This window comes from Tinamus guttatus, unplaced genomic scaffold (genome assembly GCF_059628265.1).
Source record: "Tinamus guttatus ecotype Peru unplaced genomic scaffold, ASM5962826v1 Tinamus_guttatus_pri_ptg000639l, whole genome shotgun sequence".
NCBI classification, from domain to species: domain Eukaryota; kingdom Metazoa; phylum Chordata; class Aves; order Tinamiformes; family Tinamidae; genus Tinamus; species Tinamus guttatus.
The window spans coordinates 4,787,690-4,805,291 of NW_028289173.1; the positions used below are offsets into that span (position 1 = coordinate 4,787,690).

The 17,602-nt window shown below is 42.8% G+C and overlaps 1 protein-coding gene across 2 annotated transcripts in view; it reads left to right on the forward strand.

Moving 5' to 3' along the window:
* Positions 1 to 2,545: 2,545 nt before the first annotated feature.
* The window catches only part of GMDS (GDP-mannose 4,6-dehydratase), a 403,890-nt gene continuing 388,833 nt past the window's right edge, over positions 2,546 to 17,602 (forward strand). For both annotated transcript variants that reach the window (XM_088535645.1, XM_088535646.1), the window contains exon 1: positions 2,546 to 2,676. In XM_088535645.1, coding sequence (XP_088391771.1) covers positions 2,593 to 2,676 — 84 coding nt within the window. In that variant the 5' untranslated portion in view covers positions 2,546 to 2,592. The remainder of the gene's footprint in view (positions 2,677 to 17,602) is intronic.

Consider the following 17,602-nt stretch of genomic DNA (forward strand, 5'->3'; position numbering starts at 1 on the left):
GTCTCCTGAATCCTGATGTTTCTGTTTCACCTACCTGATGTGCCAGGGCACTCAGACTAGGGGATACTCCACGCATCCTTAAATATTCAAGCCAAGGGGGCTGCGGGTGGATGCATGTGTCTGTCTGCTGTCTCCTCTTCATGAGGACCTTGTGAATTTTTGAGGCCAGAGTGAGGTCCACACAGACAAAAGACTAAGTGGTTATGGCACGGGCAGACAAAGCTTTAAGCTAGCTTGTGCATACAGCGACACAGGTGATGGAGGCAGCGTGACAGACTTCAGTGCAGGCTCGCACTTGGTTGCGTATTGATCGCTCATCTCCCGAGGGCTGGTAGTCCAGTTTTTTAGGCTATTCCAAAACCTACTGCACGCTTCCGAAACCTACAGGTTAGGCTGAAAACTAGTGCCTGTGTCACAACCGTGCCTTCAACCTGCTCTGTAATTGTACCGTGGAAGACTTTGGCAACAGGGGAGTTTTTGAGAATTAAGCTTGGAAGTTTCTCCCGGGCATGCCAGGAGCAGGTCTACCAGGATTACAGCGGCTGGCTAACAGTATCTATAACAGTGCCAAACTTACATAGGGAGCAGATATTTAAAGGGATGAAATACTTCTATTTTTCTTACAAAAACCTGTTTTTTACTTCACATGCCTTCTCCTAGCATTAGTGTTAACTAAAAGTACCAGTATGAACCCTGCTAAAGTGATCTCTGCACAGTGTGACTGAGGTGATGTCCTTTCAGAAATTGTAAGGATTTCTGTGTCTTTGGCTCTGCAGACCTGGGGTAGAAAGCAAAGCTATTGCTCTGAATAGCCTAGGAAAAGCCTAAGGTGCCTGTCACCTGGGAGTACTGTCATAGGATAAGGTGTTGGAATGGGTTAATCGGGGTAAGTTTTGGAAGATGCAAGTATTTTTTCCCCACTGCGTGTAGTGATTTTGAGAATAACAGACTAGGAAAATGCAGCACTTGAAAAATAGTTCTTGTAGGGTATTGTGTGAATAGGGGTAGGGAAAATTGTGTTTGCAAAAAGTGACCAAAGCCTTTTAATTACACATAGAAGCCCTAATGATGGGAAACTGCCCTAGGTCAGTTTCAGGCCTTTCAGGATCAGCCCTTCTCCTTGCTTCCTTGAACAGAATAGAGAAAAGAGGCAAGCTTTACTTCAACCTACATTTAACAGCTTTAGTGCCAGGAAAAAAAAAAAAAAGACAAGCTTATCTTGCCATATAAGCTACAATTTTTAATATGGTGGCTTGTACAGTGCTTAATTCAGCTCTAAATAAATAAAACTTACCCCTATCCCCTCCCTCAAAAACACACAAACAAACAACAAAAAACAAACAAAAACCCCACACATCAAATAACAAAACTCTAAGTTTTTGACTAAAAGTAAGTTTGCTACCTTATTACTGCTGTAAAGAGCCCTCAAACTCTTCAGACTTATAAGTCTTCAGACTCAGGTCTGAAACGTTATTTCAAAGCTCAGAGCTTCGCCCTGTTTCCAGTTGCACGCCCATAATACTATGACGGACTTAGTTTAGAGAAGTAGTTGGCAATGTTGCCAGCTTTATAAAGCTGCCTCTATCTGGGAAAACTCTCCCTCTTAACAGAGGTTACAGTCCAAAGACAAATGCAGTAACCTCAGAAAAGTTGCCATAACGGGCAGGAGACAGAACAGACGGGTTACGGTTTTACAGTAAAATTATTTCTGCAGCCTCTGTCATGTTCCATGCTTTGGCCTTTTCATAGCAGCCATAAACTCGAACAGCTCTGTCCTGTTTCACAGAGGAACTGCAGAGATATTATCCGGAAAGTGCACATCCCGCTTCAGGACCAGGGGTCCTGTTTGGCCTCAGTTTATATGTATAAGTGTCACGGGGAATGTGTGTTATGTGTTAACCAGGCAGAAGGGCATCGCAAGAGGTTGCTTTGGGTATCTGCTGCTGCAACTTGCTCAGTAGGGTCAGCAGAGCCGAGAAGAGCCTAATGAATATTGGTTTTCTCAGGCCTGATCGCCTACACCGGCTACACCGCCCAGCCAAGCGGGCCGCAAGAGCTGACGAACAGCCCATCCAGGCCGTGTTTCACCCCAAAACGGCCCGCACCGCCAACGCGGCCGCGGCGCCGCTGCTGCGCGCTCCTCCCCGCGCCGGGGGGCACTGCGGGCGCCTCCCCGACACGCGGCCAGGAAGCGGCTCCTCGGCGGCGCTGACGGCCTAGGCCCCGCCCCCCTCCCCGCTCCCAGCCAATGGGCGCGCCCGCCCCCAGCCGGCGCTGCCGGGTTGCCCGCGGCGTCGCCTGCGCCTTTAAGGAAGCGAGGCGGCCGCTGATTGGCTGCCGGGGCCGGGCCGGCGGAGGCGGGCGCGCGCGAGCCCGGGAGGCGCCGGGGCGCGCGCCGGGAGCGAGGGGCGGGGGGAGGCGGGAGGCTGCACCTGCGGCCGCGCGCGCACGCGCAGGGGGGCGCGCACGGGGGCGCGCATGGGCGCGGCCGCGCCGCCGTAGCCGCCCGCGCGCCAGGTGCGCGCCGCCCCCCGCGCCGCCGGCCCCGCCCCGGCCGCGCCGCCGCACCTGGGCCGCCGCCCGCCCCGCGTCATGGCACAGCCGGCGGCGGCGACGGACGGCGACGGCGACATGGGCCCCAGGAAGGTGGCTCTCATCACCGGCATCACCGGCCAGGTAGGGCGGTGGCCCCGTCCCTTTCCTCTCCATCCTCCCCCCGCGCCGTCGCCGAGCGGTCGTTGGCGGCGCGAGCCCTAACGGTCCCCGGCGCCGCGGAGCAGGGGAGGCGCCTGCGGGGCCGCCGCGTCAGCCGCGGGGGAGCGCGGGGCGCCCGCCGGTAACGGCTGCCCGCGCCTCGGCGGCACGTGGCGCTGCGCGGGCGCCGGGCGCGCGGGGGGTTTGCGTGTGTCCATCTCTCCATATCCTGTGTGCGCCGGGCTCGCGCGGCTTCGTAGCGACTTTGCCCGGAGTTCCTAAGGTCTGACCCGGACTGCAGCGAGATGTGCAGCGATCCCCATCCAAAAAAAGGAGCAGCACGTGCAAAAGATGCTGTGATGAGCCCGCGCTGTAGCCGGTCCTGCCTTTGCCCTGAAGGCTCCAGTGCAGTGGAGTGGGGCAGCCTGCAGGCACCTCTGATGTAGCAGACCTGTCGCACAGAGGGCCTCTGTGTCTCCTCTGTCTTTGGTTCTGGGGCAGCCATGCATTTGCTGTTCTGTACCCAGGCCTGGATGGATCTCCTGAGGCTGCCCCTTGTGTGTTCATGTTGTTGTGCAGTCTTCAATCCTTCGGCTGTGTACTCGTAGGGAGACTGATGCTTTTGCAGAGTCCGTGTGCTTTCAGGCAGAGCAAGGTGTCAGGAATGGAAAAATCAGTGTTTGCCTTGGAGATACCACTGCGTTCTGAAGGAGGATGCGTCTGTGGTGAGTTTTAACCTAGTAAGACCTGCAGGAGTGCTGATGCACGGAGTGCTGATGCACACCCCTTGCAGCTTTTGCTGCTGCACTTCCAGCAGACACCTTGGATGTTTGGTTGGACTGATTGTCCACGCAGGCGTCTAATCTTTTCTACCAACTGGCAAGTGGGTGCTAAATTAAGGCAGCCCTGGACCTGCTCAGTTTTATTCCAGCAGTGCCTTCCTTTGCGATGTCATGTTGCCTATTTCAAGGCAAAAACACTGTGCTGTCCGCTCAGCACACTGTGTGACTTCAGCTTTTTTAGTGTATCCCTTTGTGATAGTATAACCTGTGGGTAACACTGGATAGTAAGGATTATATTCTTTTTAGTATCTGAATGGAACAGTTTGTTTCATTTGTGGTTTGCATTTAATCAGAGACAGCTTTGTACTTGGAAGAACTTCTTCAGCTGTAACTTGTACCGGTATGTTTGCAGATCCACTTTTGAGATACTGCTTTGGATTGTTTTGAAGGCAGTGGGCATTGTGGAAGAGTACATGTGAAAACAAGTGTTGCTCTAAGATCCTCTAAGAAACTGTTTCTCAACAATATTTCTTCTAATAGAAGAGTCACCTGACCATTTAGGAGGGAATAAATCCAGAGACAATGTGGGATCGCATTGGTTTTCATTTGCAATCAAAAAAAACCCTGAGCTATGCTTTGAGTATTCATCTCCTGTTCTTATTTTCTCTTGTTTTCTCTGTTTCCCCGTGGCACTTATTCTTAAGACACTTTTCAGTGTGTTGTCTTCTAATATGTTAGCAGCCACCTGCCATTTGGGCAGGGCTGAGAAACCCTTCCAAGTGGCTGTTTGGCAAGGAGGTATAACTGGACCTGGCAAGTGGGGGAAAAATGCTGATATGTATATGCTAACTTTTTTTTGTGGTGTTTCTTTTTAGCAAGAGCATAGCCAGAGATTTTGCCAGGACTACTTTGTGCTGTGTGAACAGTCTTCAGGTCCTTTGACAGAAGTACCTTCCTTTTCATGGAAGATAGTAAGTTGGAGGCCTCTAGCTATAATGGTCTGACTCTTTCACAGAATCATAGAATCATAGAATCATAGAATGCTTAGGGTTGGAAGGGACCTCTAGAGATCATCTAGTCCAACCCCCCTGCATACGCAGGGACACCTAGAGCACGTGGCACAGGACTGCATCCAAGCGGGTTTTGAAGATCTCCGGAGAAGGAGACTCCACAACCTCTCTGGGCAGCCTGTTCCAGTGCTCTGTCACCCTCACTGTTAAGAAATTTTTCCTTAAGTTCCTATGGAATTTTTGATGTTTCAGTTTCCGGCCATTTCCTCTAGTCCTATCAGTGGCCACCACTGAAAAGAGACCATCCCCGTCCTCCTCACTCCCTCCCTTGAGGTATTTATATACACTGATTAGATCCCCTCTCAGCCTTCTCTTCTCCAGGCTGAACAGGCCCAGCTCCCTCAGCCTCTCCTCATAGGGCAGATGTTCCAGGCCCCTGATCATCCTTGTGGCCCTGCGCTGGACTCTCTCCAGCAGCTCCACATCCCTCTTGTACTGTGGAGCCCAGAACTGGACACAGTACTCCAGATGCGGCCTCACCAGGGCTGAGTAGAGGGGCAGGATCACCTCCCTCGACCTGCTGGAGATGCTCTTCTTAATGCAGCCCAGGATCCCATTGGCCTTCTTGGCCACGAGGGCACACTGCTGCCTCATGGTCAACTTGTCGTCCACCATGACACCCAGGTCTTTCTCCGCAGAGCTGCTCTCCAGAAGGTCGGTTCCCAGCCTGTACTGGTGTCTGGGGTTATTCCTCCCCAGGTGCAGGACCTTGCACTTGGCCTTGTTGAATTGCATGAGGTTTTTCACCGCCCAGTTGTCCAGTCTGTCCAGGTCCCTCTGGATGGCAGCACAGCTCTCTGGGGTATCGGCTACTCCTCCCAGTTTCGTGTCATCAGCAAACTTGCTGAGGGAGCACTCTGTGCCTTCATCCAGGTCATTGATGAATAAATTGAACAGGACTGGACCAAGGACTGACCCCTGGGGGACCCCACTAGCCACAGGAGCGTTCTGTCTTTCAGTAGCGTTCTGTCTCTTCAACGCAGTTTTTCCATCTTAATTTAACCTTTCTCAGACAAACTGTTTACTGTCCGAATGTGCAGGGCAAAAGACCTGGAAAAGGCCTGAGGTACCTAAAAATTACCCAGTGAGGCTAAATGGCAAAACTTTTCCAACTCTTTGGGCGTAGCCTCTCTCTGGGTCCTGTGATCCTCCATCATTCTGAGATTCTTAACTGCGAATCCTGGTCTCTTCTCTTAGATGAATTTTAAAAAAAAACCATTGTAGTTTGTTCCTTGCTGCTCTTTCACTCCTTTATTCTTACGTAATGATGTTCTTTTTATTTAGAAGGGCCTCTCCCAGAGATGGGAGACCAGGATTCTGTTTCTTCTTTGAGAACAGGCAGACTAACATGTCCCACCTCCCAGTCCTAGTGTTCTCTGTTTTTAAATTTAAGTATCATCTCTGAAATGTAGAAATATGCAGAAGTGGTAACTAGTATTTAACTAGTAGGATCTTTTGTGTTACTCTGTTATTTTTTAATGAGACTTAAGGCTGAGGACGACATAGAACAGAGTAGGCAGTAATCTTAGTTAAACTGGGCTCTTTCTCCTGCAACAAACCTCTTCCATAAGTGGGTTGCTGCTGTTGCATTGTGTAAGGAACCTGCTTTTGTGCATGTGTGTGTGTACACAGACTGGTGTACTCCAAGACAGATTAATGAACTACATCACCTGGCTCCTGGAACAAGGGTAGAGGGGAGATAAACACAGAGCTAAGTGGGCTGTGGCAGCTATAAGCAAACATATAGTTGTGCTTTTGTGTTTAAAATACTTGTGTGCTGAACAAAGAGTTCCTTGAGTTATGGTGGAGCTTCCTGAGCAGGGTTGGTATCTTGGCAAGAGTAATGTCTCGCAGTGTTGGAATTAGACACCACATTTTGTTTTCAGAGGCCCCTTATAGCTGCGAACTTCTGTGTTGCCCATCTCTTTTTACTTACTAAAGATGGGATTTTGTTTCTGTTAAGATGGGTAAAAAGCAGAGTTGTAGTTAAGGAGATTGCTCCCTGGTTCAGCTTTTAACTAAAAAGTCACCTGGAGATACAGCTCAACTCTACCTTCTGGTTTGTGGCCCTCTAAATGGGATTAAATAGACTTTGAAAGATGCAAGAAGAGGAGGAGATCTGCACCACTTCATTCTATGTAATGAATGAGCAGAAGCTTGGGCCATACCCCTAGAAGGGTTAATAAGATCAGCTTTGTGAGTTGCTTCTGCTCTAAATGCAAGGTGTTGAAAATAGAAGGCTTTGGAAGAGTCAATCCATTGCTATTGGGAAAGCGATTTTATGACGTTTGGCCAAATAACAAAATGAGTTTGAAAAACAGATGGTGAAGCCACAAAGAGAACACTTCTGTATTTGTATGGTTGGATTCAAAAGGAATTCTGTTTACAGGGGCTGGGCTTGCCTATGAAATTATAGTAGCTAGATGAATCTCTACTAACTACATTTACTAGTGGGCTCAGCATGGCATCATTATCGTTGTGCAGCTTGTAGGCCTGATAAGAGACCAGGCGTGTGACTGCTGGTGCTGCAGAGTCCTGTTGCAGTACTGAGATTCCCCCTTATCTCCCTTCTCACAGCACAGCTGGTAAACCGCAGTGGTGTAAACCACACAATTTTGCTGAGGTGAATGCTGGAGAGAGGGGGTTGCTGTGATTGGGTGGGTAAATCCCTGAAGTGTCGCATAGGTGTAGGTCCAGTCATAGGTAACATGAATTATGTGCAGCACTTTTGCTTGCCTGAGGAGAAATACTTGGCATGAAATTTGTACCTCATGTAGGTGTTTCATTTGTGAAACAAAAATGGGCTTCTTATAGTGAAAGGTGTCTTCACAGTGCAAAATAGAAGTGCTGGGTATTTCAACCTGCGATACCTTGAAAAAATTATTCTTTAAAACTAGAATTTTTGAATGAAATACTGGTGCAAGATACAAATCTGCTTATGGCTATGTGTTAAGAAAGTCATGCCCTGCCTTTTCTTAACATTCTTGGGAAACTACTAAATCATTTATTTTTATTGAAACTTATGTTTTCTTAGGCATTGGCACTAAATATCTTAGAGCTGCATTTAAATAACTGCAGAAAATCTGACTATGCTTCAGTCAGTTTGGTTATCTTTCTGTATGTTGATACTTGTAAAAGTACTTGGATGTTTGATTTGTTGGTGAAATAATCAGTTTAGCTGGTTATACTGGGTTATATGTTGATGCTTCTACTTTTTCCACTTCAGTCACTGGATAACGAGCCATGACTAATGTCTGTCTTGTCTCTGATGATGTCCCCTTTTCCTTGGAGAGCCAATAAGCAGAATTTGCAGACCAGTGAGTCTAAAAATAATAAAAATAAAGAAAAAAACCTCAGTGGACACTTGTAAAACTAAGTTTTGAATGAAGCAAAACAGAGGAAGTCACATGCCAATACATGGCTGGAGACTATCATAAATTATAGATGATGAAAGCAGCCATGTTTCTACCTTAAAAGAAGGAGAACTTTTAAAGAGTAGTAGCTCTAATTTCTGTTCGGCTGCCTGTAGTTCTGTCAAATTCAACTACAATTTGAAAAACTTAGGGTTTGGTTGAAAATGTTCTGATGCCGTTGTCTTATGGTTATATAAATATAATTGAAAAGTGAGCAGGGGTATGCAAATAATAGGAACTTTTTTCTTTTAAAGTGATTGAGGTAAGCAGAATATAGGGCCTGCTTTTGTCTCTGTAGTATTGAAAGTTAATTGTTTATTTATTTATTTATTTACCAAACAAGACAGATAATTTCTCGTAGTTTTCCCCCACATTAAAAAAAAAAAAAAGAAAGACTAATCAATTCCTAATATAGAGCATGTTTATAAAACTCTCGATATTGTAACATTGTATGTGGTTAAGTGAACTGTTTCTTGGGCAGAAGTGATAAAGGAAATATATATATATATATATATTTAATTATACATTTCTTCCTTTGGATTAAATGGTGAGGCAGGAATCTTTATCCTCTGGTGGTGTCTGTATATCTAGGAGGCAAATGTGGAAAAACATGATGATTTATTGTAGCAGGAAATATATTGGTTTGCCAGGCAAAGGATAAAATCCAACAGATTTGTGTTTCCTTTTTGTTGTTGTTTGTTTATTTATTTATTTTATCCAAAGCTCTTGGGGAAAACTTATCTTATATTAAAAAGAAGTGCTACAAACACTGAAATAGGAAACTAGAATGCATTTGAAAGCAAAAATTCCATTTTGAGGAATTTTCAATTTCTCTTTTGTCTTGGCCACCCAATTGAAGGGAGAAAGATGATTTCAGGATAGTCTAATTAAGCTAGTGCCTTGACCTGTTCATTCAAAGGAATCTGCAAATAAATTATCCTACATTTTATCCTCTTCTAGCTGTGGTTTATGTTCTAAAACTGTATGGGCAGACTGGCAGGCACTCATCTTGAAGAACTGCCACTGCAGAATATGTACTGGTCATCTTGTCTGTGTAGAGGAGCCTGTTACTTTTCAGAATAATGCAGTTAATGGTGCTGTTCCAGCATAGGTGAGAACATATTCATGGTAGGAAGAATGGCTGATACAGGATTAGTTCAAACATGTCTGGATGTTTTTTTTTTTTTTTCAGTCCTTACATAGCTTTGCTCAGTATTTGACTGCCGGAAAACCTTATTCTGCCCTTGCTTACTGGAAGGGGAAATCCTGGTAATGTGGAGGTGTACATCTAGGACAGGTGTATCAGCAATCAGGTGCTTTGTGTGCTAGAAGAGGCTGTGTACAGGACATGGTGGTGGTGGTGGGGGGACCCAAAAAGAAACCCTAGTGAAGCAAGGGATTTATGTGATCCTGTGTGCCATGGTGTGTACCTCCTGTGAGCGTTGATGAAACAGCGTTTGCCATTTCCTGGAACAGAACTTGCGAGGTTTGTGTACTAAGTACAGTACTAAGATATGAAACAAATAGAAACCTGGTCCTCAATTTGAGATTAACAAGTTGATTTCTGCCAAGCAGTGTGCTCTTGTGAAACTTTCTGATGCTGTCAATGGGCGTAGAAGCTGTTGCCACTACTGCTCAGAAGGAAAGGGAGAGCAAAGAATCTCACGGCCAGCAGCATGCCACTTACTGTTGTCTGTGCCTTGATGAAGACTGGTGGCCGTTGGTGTAGGAAGAACTTGTGTTTCTCTATTTCTTAAGATTTTAAAGAACTGAAGCATCCTTCTTTCTATGTACCTACTGCCAGTCCAAGCTGAGGAGAAAATTCACCTAGCCTTTTCCTGTGACTGTACTTTTCCACTAAGTCTTGGTGATGTTTCCCCTCTGCTTCTTTCTTTCAGGTCCCCTGGCTGTTGTATTTTCTGCAAAAGGGAGTTGGCTTCTTATACACCTCAAAAGGGTTTAACTTTTGTTTTATTTGTCTAATCCAGGAAAGCTGCAAGAAATCTTTTTCAGTGGAGTTGTTACAATGGTGTTCCTCCTAGTGGTTACTTCCTGCAGCCCAATCTCCTCTGAGGAGGAGTACTGGGTTTCTTTATACTTACTTTTTTTTTCTTTTTCTTTTTTTTTTTTTTTTTGGTGACACAGAATCTCAGTGCTAAGGCAGCAAATAGTTTCTCTCTTAACAATTTTTATTATTTTTTATCGCATCTTTCTTAGATGTTCTTGAGTCCTGATGAAATATCAGTCCATACAGACTTGTTTGCTTGATTTCTCCTATGCTGTTTTAGCACCAGACTTGTGCTTGTTTTAGCAACCTTGTTTTCCCTGAACCAAGAGGTGAACATTGGCACAAGAGCAAGGTAGATATCTATTTTCCTCTCTTGTGCGTATACTTTCTCTAAATCTCTTCCTAGTTCTTTGGTTGCTTTTAGCTAAATAAGCAGAATACCTTGTTGTTTTTGTTTGTTTTTTGTTTTGTTTTGTTTTCTCCATTATCTTTTTCTCACCTCCTCCTCCTTTCATATAGATTTTCTGATTACACTTTCAGCACCTCAATGAAGGAATTCCTTTGGGTCATGTATACCTGCTGGAGAGGGGATGCAGTCGTGCTCCAAACTTTAAATTAAGCAAAACTAGAAGAAGGTGAGGTGAATTCTCTCCTGTCTTCTCTCTAGCCATTATTTGAGAAAAATCGCAATAGCTTACTGTTCCATTTGAAAGTCTTCACAATCCATAGTTAACATTTTTTTTAAAGCCTGTCAAACAATACAATGTGAACTGCCTTATCAACCTTATAGATGTGTGCTTTTCACATGCAAAGCTAAAGGAATTTGACTTCCTCATGCAAAGTAAATGTCTTGGCAATTTTTTTTTTGTGTGTGTGTGCATGGAAATACACAAAAAAGTACAGCAAATGTAAACTTCCTTCTTCAGGAGTCACGTCAGAAAAAAAAAAAAGGGGCGGAGGGGTGGGGAGAGTAAGATAATGGGAAAAATGAATTTTACTTTTTACATCCAAAATGTCATTTGAAAGTAAACAAAGTTTGATCCCATTAGGATTAGTTCAGTGATAGCTTTCATTGAACACATTTGATATTTTATGCTTAAACACTTTTTTATTGCATTCAGTAGTAGAACAGCCTGTATTGTGCAGCCGAATTGGTGAACTCAAGTTGACATTATCACAACACCTTTGCATTATTGCTCAGATAAATACAGTGATTCAATAGTTATATTGGCTACAAGAATGCAGTTATCTTGGGTGTGGAATGCAGCAAGTCTTGACTTTTGCCAAAAGTTTCTGAGCAGATAAACCTGCTTATTGTGCTACAGTCTCCAAACTTCAGCATCTTGAAACTAACAGGAAGAAAGTATGCTTGCTTTGAAAAAAACCTGATTGTCAAATATGGTAGGGGCTAGTCAACTTTTATGAGGGAGATCTGTGTAGGGCTTTATGTTTGGATATCACTCGGACCATTTACTACTGCCTTAAAATTCCTACAAGAGGAGTATTTCTACTGCCTCCTTGCCCTTTTTGAAGACTAGAGTGTCATGAGAGGAGTGACATGATGAAACAAGCTTTTGCCAGTGTGTGAAAAACAGTGTCAGTCTAGAGGGAAAGAAAACTCCAAGTCAGTCAGGGAAGACTTTTGACTTCCTCTGTATGTGTGCTCTTCCTGATTTCTACCTTTAGAGTTTGGTGTTTTTGCTGCCCCTCCTGCTTGTTACTGTAGGCCCTGTTTGCTTCTCTCGGTGCAGACTGATGTGCCATGTTGGGAATGGACCACAACATCTGGCTGGCTGCTGCTGGCCACATGGCAGGCATGCTGTCGTGGGGACTCTCTTTACATTTCTGCTTTGTGCTTGCAGGATCTCTCTCAGTGTGTTACCAATGGCTCGCTTATTTGGCGAGACTGGTAGTAACCTCTATCTTTCTCTAGATCGCTGTTTCTTCTTAGGAAGATTAGAACAACTGTCCTATCTTTGACAATTGCTTGGTGCCCCGCCTTCTTTTTTTTATTGATAGTGCTCTTTAAAAGCAAAAACACCAAGGAGCAGTCTTGTTAATGAAATATTGAAGTTTCTGATTAAGTCTTCTGGATTTTGTGTAAGTAAATAGCTGTAGTTTTCATATCAATAGAGCTTTTTCACAATTATGTAGTAGGAGTCTGCCAACATATTCCTGCCTAATCTGTATCTCCAAATTTAGCACACTCTTTGCCTCTGAAATTAAAGGCCTACAGGATGTATGATATGAAAAGATATGGAATTTTTCCAACTTACCTAAAAAATAGTATAATTTTTTATGGTGTGTTCATCCCAGAAGCTTTAGGATATATGTGTTCCTGGAAACACTTTGGAAGACAAAGCCCTTTTTACTTTTGCCTTTTTACTAGTGCAGGCTGTTCCTCATCAGGCTTGTTATTCTGTTGAACCCATTGACCACACTGTTGTGGCAGAACTGGACATCTTCTTTATTAGTTACAGGTTTATATGATTTTCGTTTGTTTGTTTGATTTTTCTCCTAATGTTTGCATCAAAAATGAATGGAGCTAAAGTGGTTTCAGAATGTTGGGGGACTTTTGCCCAGTAGCAAAGGCTTGGCATTTGTAGGTTTGCAGGCTTTCATTTTTCCAGTTGGAGTACAGCTGTATAGTTGTTCTTGAAGATATACAGGTAAGGAACTTCTAAAGACCACGAGTTAAGCTATGAAGTTTTTCCTAAGAAGGGATTATTTTAATAATAGGAGATAGAAATCTTAATACTGACTGTGCCCCTAAAAGGGTACTAGCTGCATAGTAATTATTTGTACGCTTCTGCAATTATGGTAACCCACTATGTAGCTATGCTATAGAAAGCATCATTGCGGAAACTTTATTATGCTGCTGTTAATTTGTAAAGGGAAGGTAGAATTTTAAAATATTGTGCTATTGCTTCTCTTATTTAAACAGTATGAGTTTTTTTTTTTCTTTTAATTGGGAAGTAATTCTTAGCTGGGGATTTACTGTCTGCTAATCTTTTATAATTCAATTCAGCTGTCACACAAATCTTGCTCTGCTTTTATCACATCCCATAACATCACATCTGTCATTTTGATCAGTTCAAGTGAAATTTAATACAGACTCAGCAAATTGAAAACAACCGGAACATTAACACTAATATTCCCTAAGCAAAAATGCTGTATTTTTAATTTTAATTGAATAAACTATAAAAGGATGGTTTAAATTATTGCCAATAAGTAAAGCTTTCGGTTAACTTGAGGTGTATATGGTGAGAAACTTAGGAGGGTACATACGAATTTGAAATAGCCAACTTGCCTGTCTTTTAGTGTTGCAATTGGTACTTGTGGTGGATTCATACCAGTTTTGGCACTGACTAAGCAGGTCGAGTTGATGGGTCTTCTGTTTCTATCAGAAATACTTTGACTTCAAAATGAGATGGCGAAATTTTCCTTGTTTATTGAAACTTACTGTCTTTCATTTTTAAGAGCTCATGTTGCTGGTAATGGATTCTCTTTCTGGGATGGGAACTTTCTTGTTCAACTGCATCTAAGGTAGTTATGTAGGAAGCTATTCTAGTGAGTGGGAATCATCTAGTTGAATTCCAGAGTGCAGTTTATATGGTTAAATGCATACATCTGCCTGGAATAAGGAGAATAACACTGTATCTATACTGGCTATATCAATATTTGCTTTGCTGACTCTGAAAGGTGCTTAGGGTGACCACATGGTGATGCTAAACTCATGTGGTGTGCTGAGTAGCACTTCATTCTGCAAGCTACCTGAATGAAATAGATGGAGGTATTTGTGAAGCACTCTGCGTGACGATCAAAAGTGAGGAAGTTGATTTTATTGGGGTTTTTGGCTCTTCTAGTGACAAGAAATTATTCGCACGGTAAATGCGTGTGTGTATATGCACAAGTAAAAAGTGGAGAGTTAAGAGCACTTACAGGTCTTGCACCTCGGAGACTTTTGCTCTGAAAGTGATCCAAAGAAGAGCAGTGCTTCTGAAGTGCCACCAGCTCCTTGAGTGATCTCAGCATACAGTTACGAGGGCAGCTATAAAGTCACTGGTCACCTTCTCTCTACCCCTTGCTTTGTAGTGTTTCTTTCTGAGGAACTGACTCGTCTGTTTGATTTCCCTCTTACTTGGCCTCAATCATGTGTCTAATGTGGTTCTATCAAGTGTGTACTTTGACATTAAACCAAGCCTGTAGCCAAAAATGTAATGTTTTTTGCTTCCAAACTCCCTGGAAGGTTCAAACACTTTTGCCTGTTGGTTTGTTGAGACTGACATTTCAGTACAAGCTAAAGACTCTCCATATCCCTCTCATAAAATGCCTGTAGGATTAATAACAAATGCTGGCCCTTACCATAAGGCCTGTGTGAGTATATAGGACCATAAAGGACATAACAGGTCCAGTGTATAACCCTGGATGGTAGGGAAAGGGAGGCCAAAATGAGTTAAAAGGGTTCTTTTAATGGAGGTACAAGCCCACATTCTTAGTGTAGATCTGAAATTCCGTGAATTTCTGTGAAATTCAATATACTGAGCAAAACATTGTCACCAATTTGATCCTAGCAGGTCTTGAGTTTCAGTGAGTGTGGATTTTTTTTTGCTGATATTTTTATTTTTTTGTTTTAATTGCTTTCAGTATAAGAGTTTTTAGAAATGGCATTGGTTAGCATTTTTTTTTAAACTGTATTAAGAGGAGTAAATATTACAATTCAGGTAACTTTTTCTTTTTTTTTAACATCTGCTGTATGGGTGTGTTTGCATTCCGCTTTCCCATGTTCGTTGGAAACTGAAAGAAGGATGGAGTCAGGAAAGGCTTAGAGTTACATAGAATTTGTTGGATGTACTGTCGTCTAGTTCTGTGTGTTCTTTGATTACCTTAATGAAGAGGCTCAATTCTAATGGGGAATCAGGGGAAAAATATCGGAAATTTAGTGGGAGAAACTTTTGTATTGCTTCCATCTTCACGGCAAGACTGTACATAGATGTATGCAGAAGAAAAAACATAGCTTTAGTACATGATTATGTATCGGAATAGAGGGAGACTATAAAAAAGCATTTTAATTACTTTATGTTGCTGCATATTATAATAAAGTGATATTGCTGTCTTTCCACACTGCCACAAGTTGCAAGCCTTCTAAGCTGTGTGCAGCTTTTGTCATAATTAAGTTTATTAGCTAAATAAACTGACACCTTGAATCATTGCAATGTAGCAAATATACTAAGAAAGAAGTTGTTTTGGATTCCATCTGTATTTTCTTTAGAGCTTGACTACATGTCTTTTAATAAAAAATACTCCTTTTTTGCAGGATCTCTTTAGCAGAATATCCCTGACACATTTGATTAACAGAACTGCTGCAATTCTCATGCTTGTTCAAGACAGATATGAATTCAGTGTTGATTAAAGTGGTGCTTTTAATTCCGGTCATTCATGGTGCTAATCATTCCTGGCTTGAACTTTGCATGGTATCTTATCAAGCACAGATCTGTTGGTGCCATTCAGTGTTTGAGCACATGGTGGCCAAGCTGCAAAGATCTATAGCTGTGAATCGTGTGTCAGCACAGTCTCTGGTGTATCTCTCATTCTTGAAGGTCATATGCAAAATGTAATATCACACATTCTTATTTCTCCAAATAGCTTATGCTCTACCATGTTTCTGCCTTGCACTACTAAACTGTCTCATAAGATTTGTTTGGCAATGATTGTCCAGAAACCGCTTGCAAATTTTGGGTCTTATTATTCAGAGTTCATATATTAAAATACAGTTGACTGTTGTGTTTTACTCGGTGAAAACAGAAACCCTCCTCCCTATGGATGCAGGTATAATGTGCATGGTTCTGACTGAAAGCAGTTTTTACAACAGGGTGTTAAAATCATGAAAACTGAACTGCTGACACAGCCCCAATCACAGTGCCGCAAGTAGCACTTCTTTGTTTTTGTATGAGTTTCACTGGTGCTATTAATCGTGGGGTCCTTACAAGTGTTCATATGTAATAACTCTAGTAAGGGAACACATAGTAAGTTTTCAGATGAATTGCATTAATTCTATGGTTAATCTCTGTAGAAAGAGGTTTTTTTTCCTTTCGAGTTTTTTTTGTTTTGTTTTTGGTCGTAAAAATCCCTATGTCAAAAATCATATTTAATTCTAAAAGTGTAACTCTGTGGTATGGGAAAATAGAGAAACAGGTTTGCCTTTGATAATGGGCAGCCTTATTTGAGCTGGTGTTTCCAGTGTAGAAAAATACTGATCTGTGTCCTTTTTACAGGGTTGTCACTGCTTTTTGTCTGCCAGAGTTAGGCATCTTTCAGGGAATACTGGATTTAACTGAAATAGAAGCATATAGACTTTTCCTTGCAGTTCTAACATTAGCAAGGAAAAACAAACGTAATAGTAAGGATTTTCCTCAAATGTGCCTGGGTATGTGTCAGTGGTGTTGCTTCCTTTTAGTTCTGGTTTTTGTAGTGGTGTTAGGAAACAAGGGGATGATGCTGTATGTAATACAGAGAGCTGCAATAATTTAGGTGAGACTAGGTGGCTCTTCACACAGCTTGGTGAAACCGGTGTCCTGGGAAACTCAAGTCTTCTCTGCATCACTTTAAGACTTATTAAAAGTAATTAAGGATTGGAGCATCTTTTGAGTAGTGCTGGGTTCATACAGTGGTACGTAACTATCTTGTCTTTTGAAACCAGCTATTTGGTTCCGTTTCTCCAGAACTTGGCAATTTTCAGTGTAGTTCTCCATTTATAAAGCAAACAAATCCATGTTAAACTCCACTTGTAAACTCTTTGGGGGTGCTCTTGAAACGTGGCTGGTAGTAGTAGTGTGGTGCTTTCTCCTTATCTCTAGATCTGAGCTTATTGATATTTAGGAAACAAAATCTGTGAGAGGTTATTTACAAATGGTGATACTTTAGTATGGATTTCAGATATATCAACATGCATATACATGTCGATGTACCTTACATGATGAAATATTTGTGCTGGGTTTAGCTGTTTCCGTGAAAGTTGTCACTAGGTTTTTGAGAGATTTCAGGGTAGGAATGGCTTAATTAGCTACTTAATCACCATAAAATGCTTAATCAGCATACTGCCATCTTCGTTAAGGTATTTAGCCACACTTAGTTCATTAATAACTTGGAAAAAAAGCTGACTAATCAGCTGGAAAATGGTTGTGGATGATGAGGAGTAGAGAGAGGGAAGGAGGAATTGTCAGGTTTCTTCTGCTGCTGCCTTCCAGCTCAGATGATTCCAGTGGCTCTGTCGGCATTAGAGCTGTCAAGCCCAGCTAAAACTGCTCTTGTTCTGGGTGCCTGACCAGGAGAGATGGAAAAAACAAGTGTGTGTGCGCGTAAGGGCAGGAAATGTAAGGGATATTATGTTTGATGTTGGACAGGAATTATTAATTTAAGAATTAGGAAAATATGGTCACTCCTGAAAACTCATATATTTGAAAACATATGTATATATATTTTTTTCTCATTTAATATTTTTTGTTTGATTTTCAGCTGTGGCCGCGTGGCCGTCTAGGCCAGCAGGAAGGTGGCAGGAATACGTAGCTGGAATGAACGTTAAAGGTGGGATGGCCTCTCTCGGTGGCAGTGTGGCCTTGGCTCCAACTAAACCGC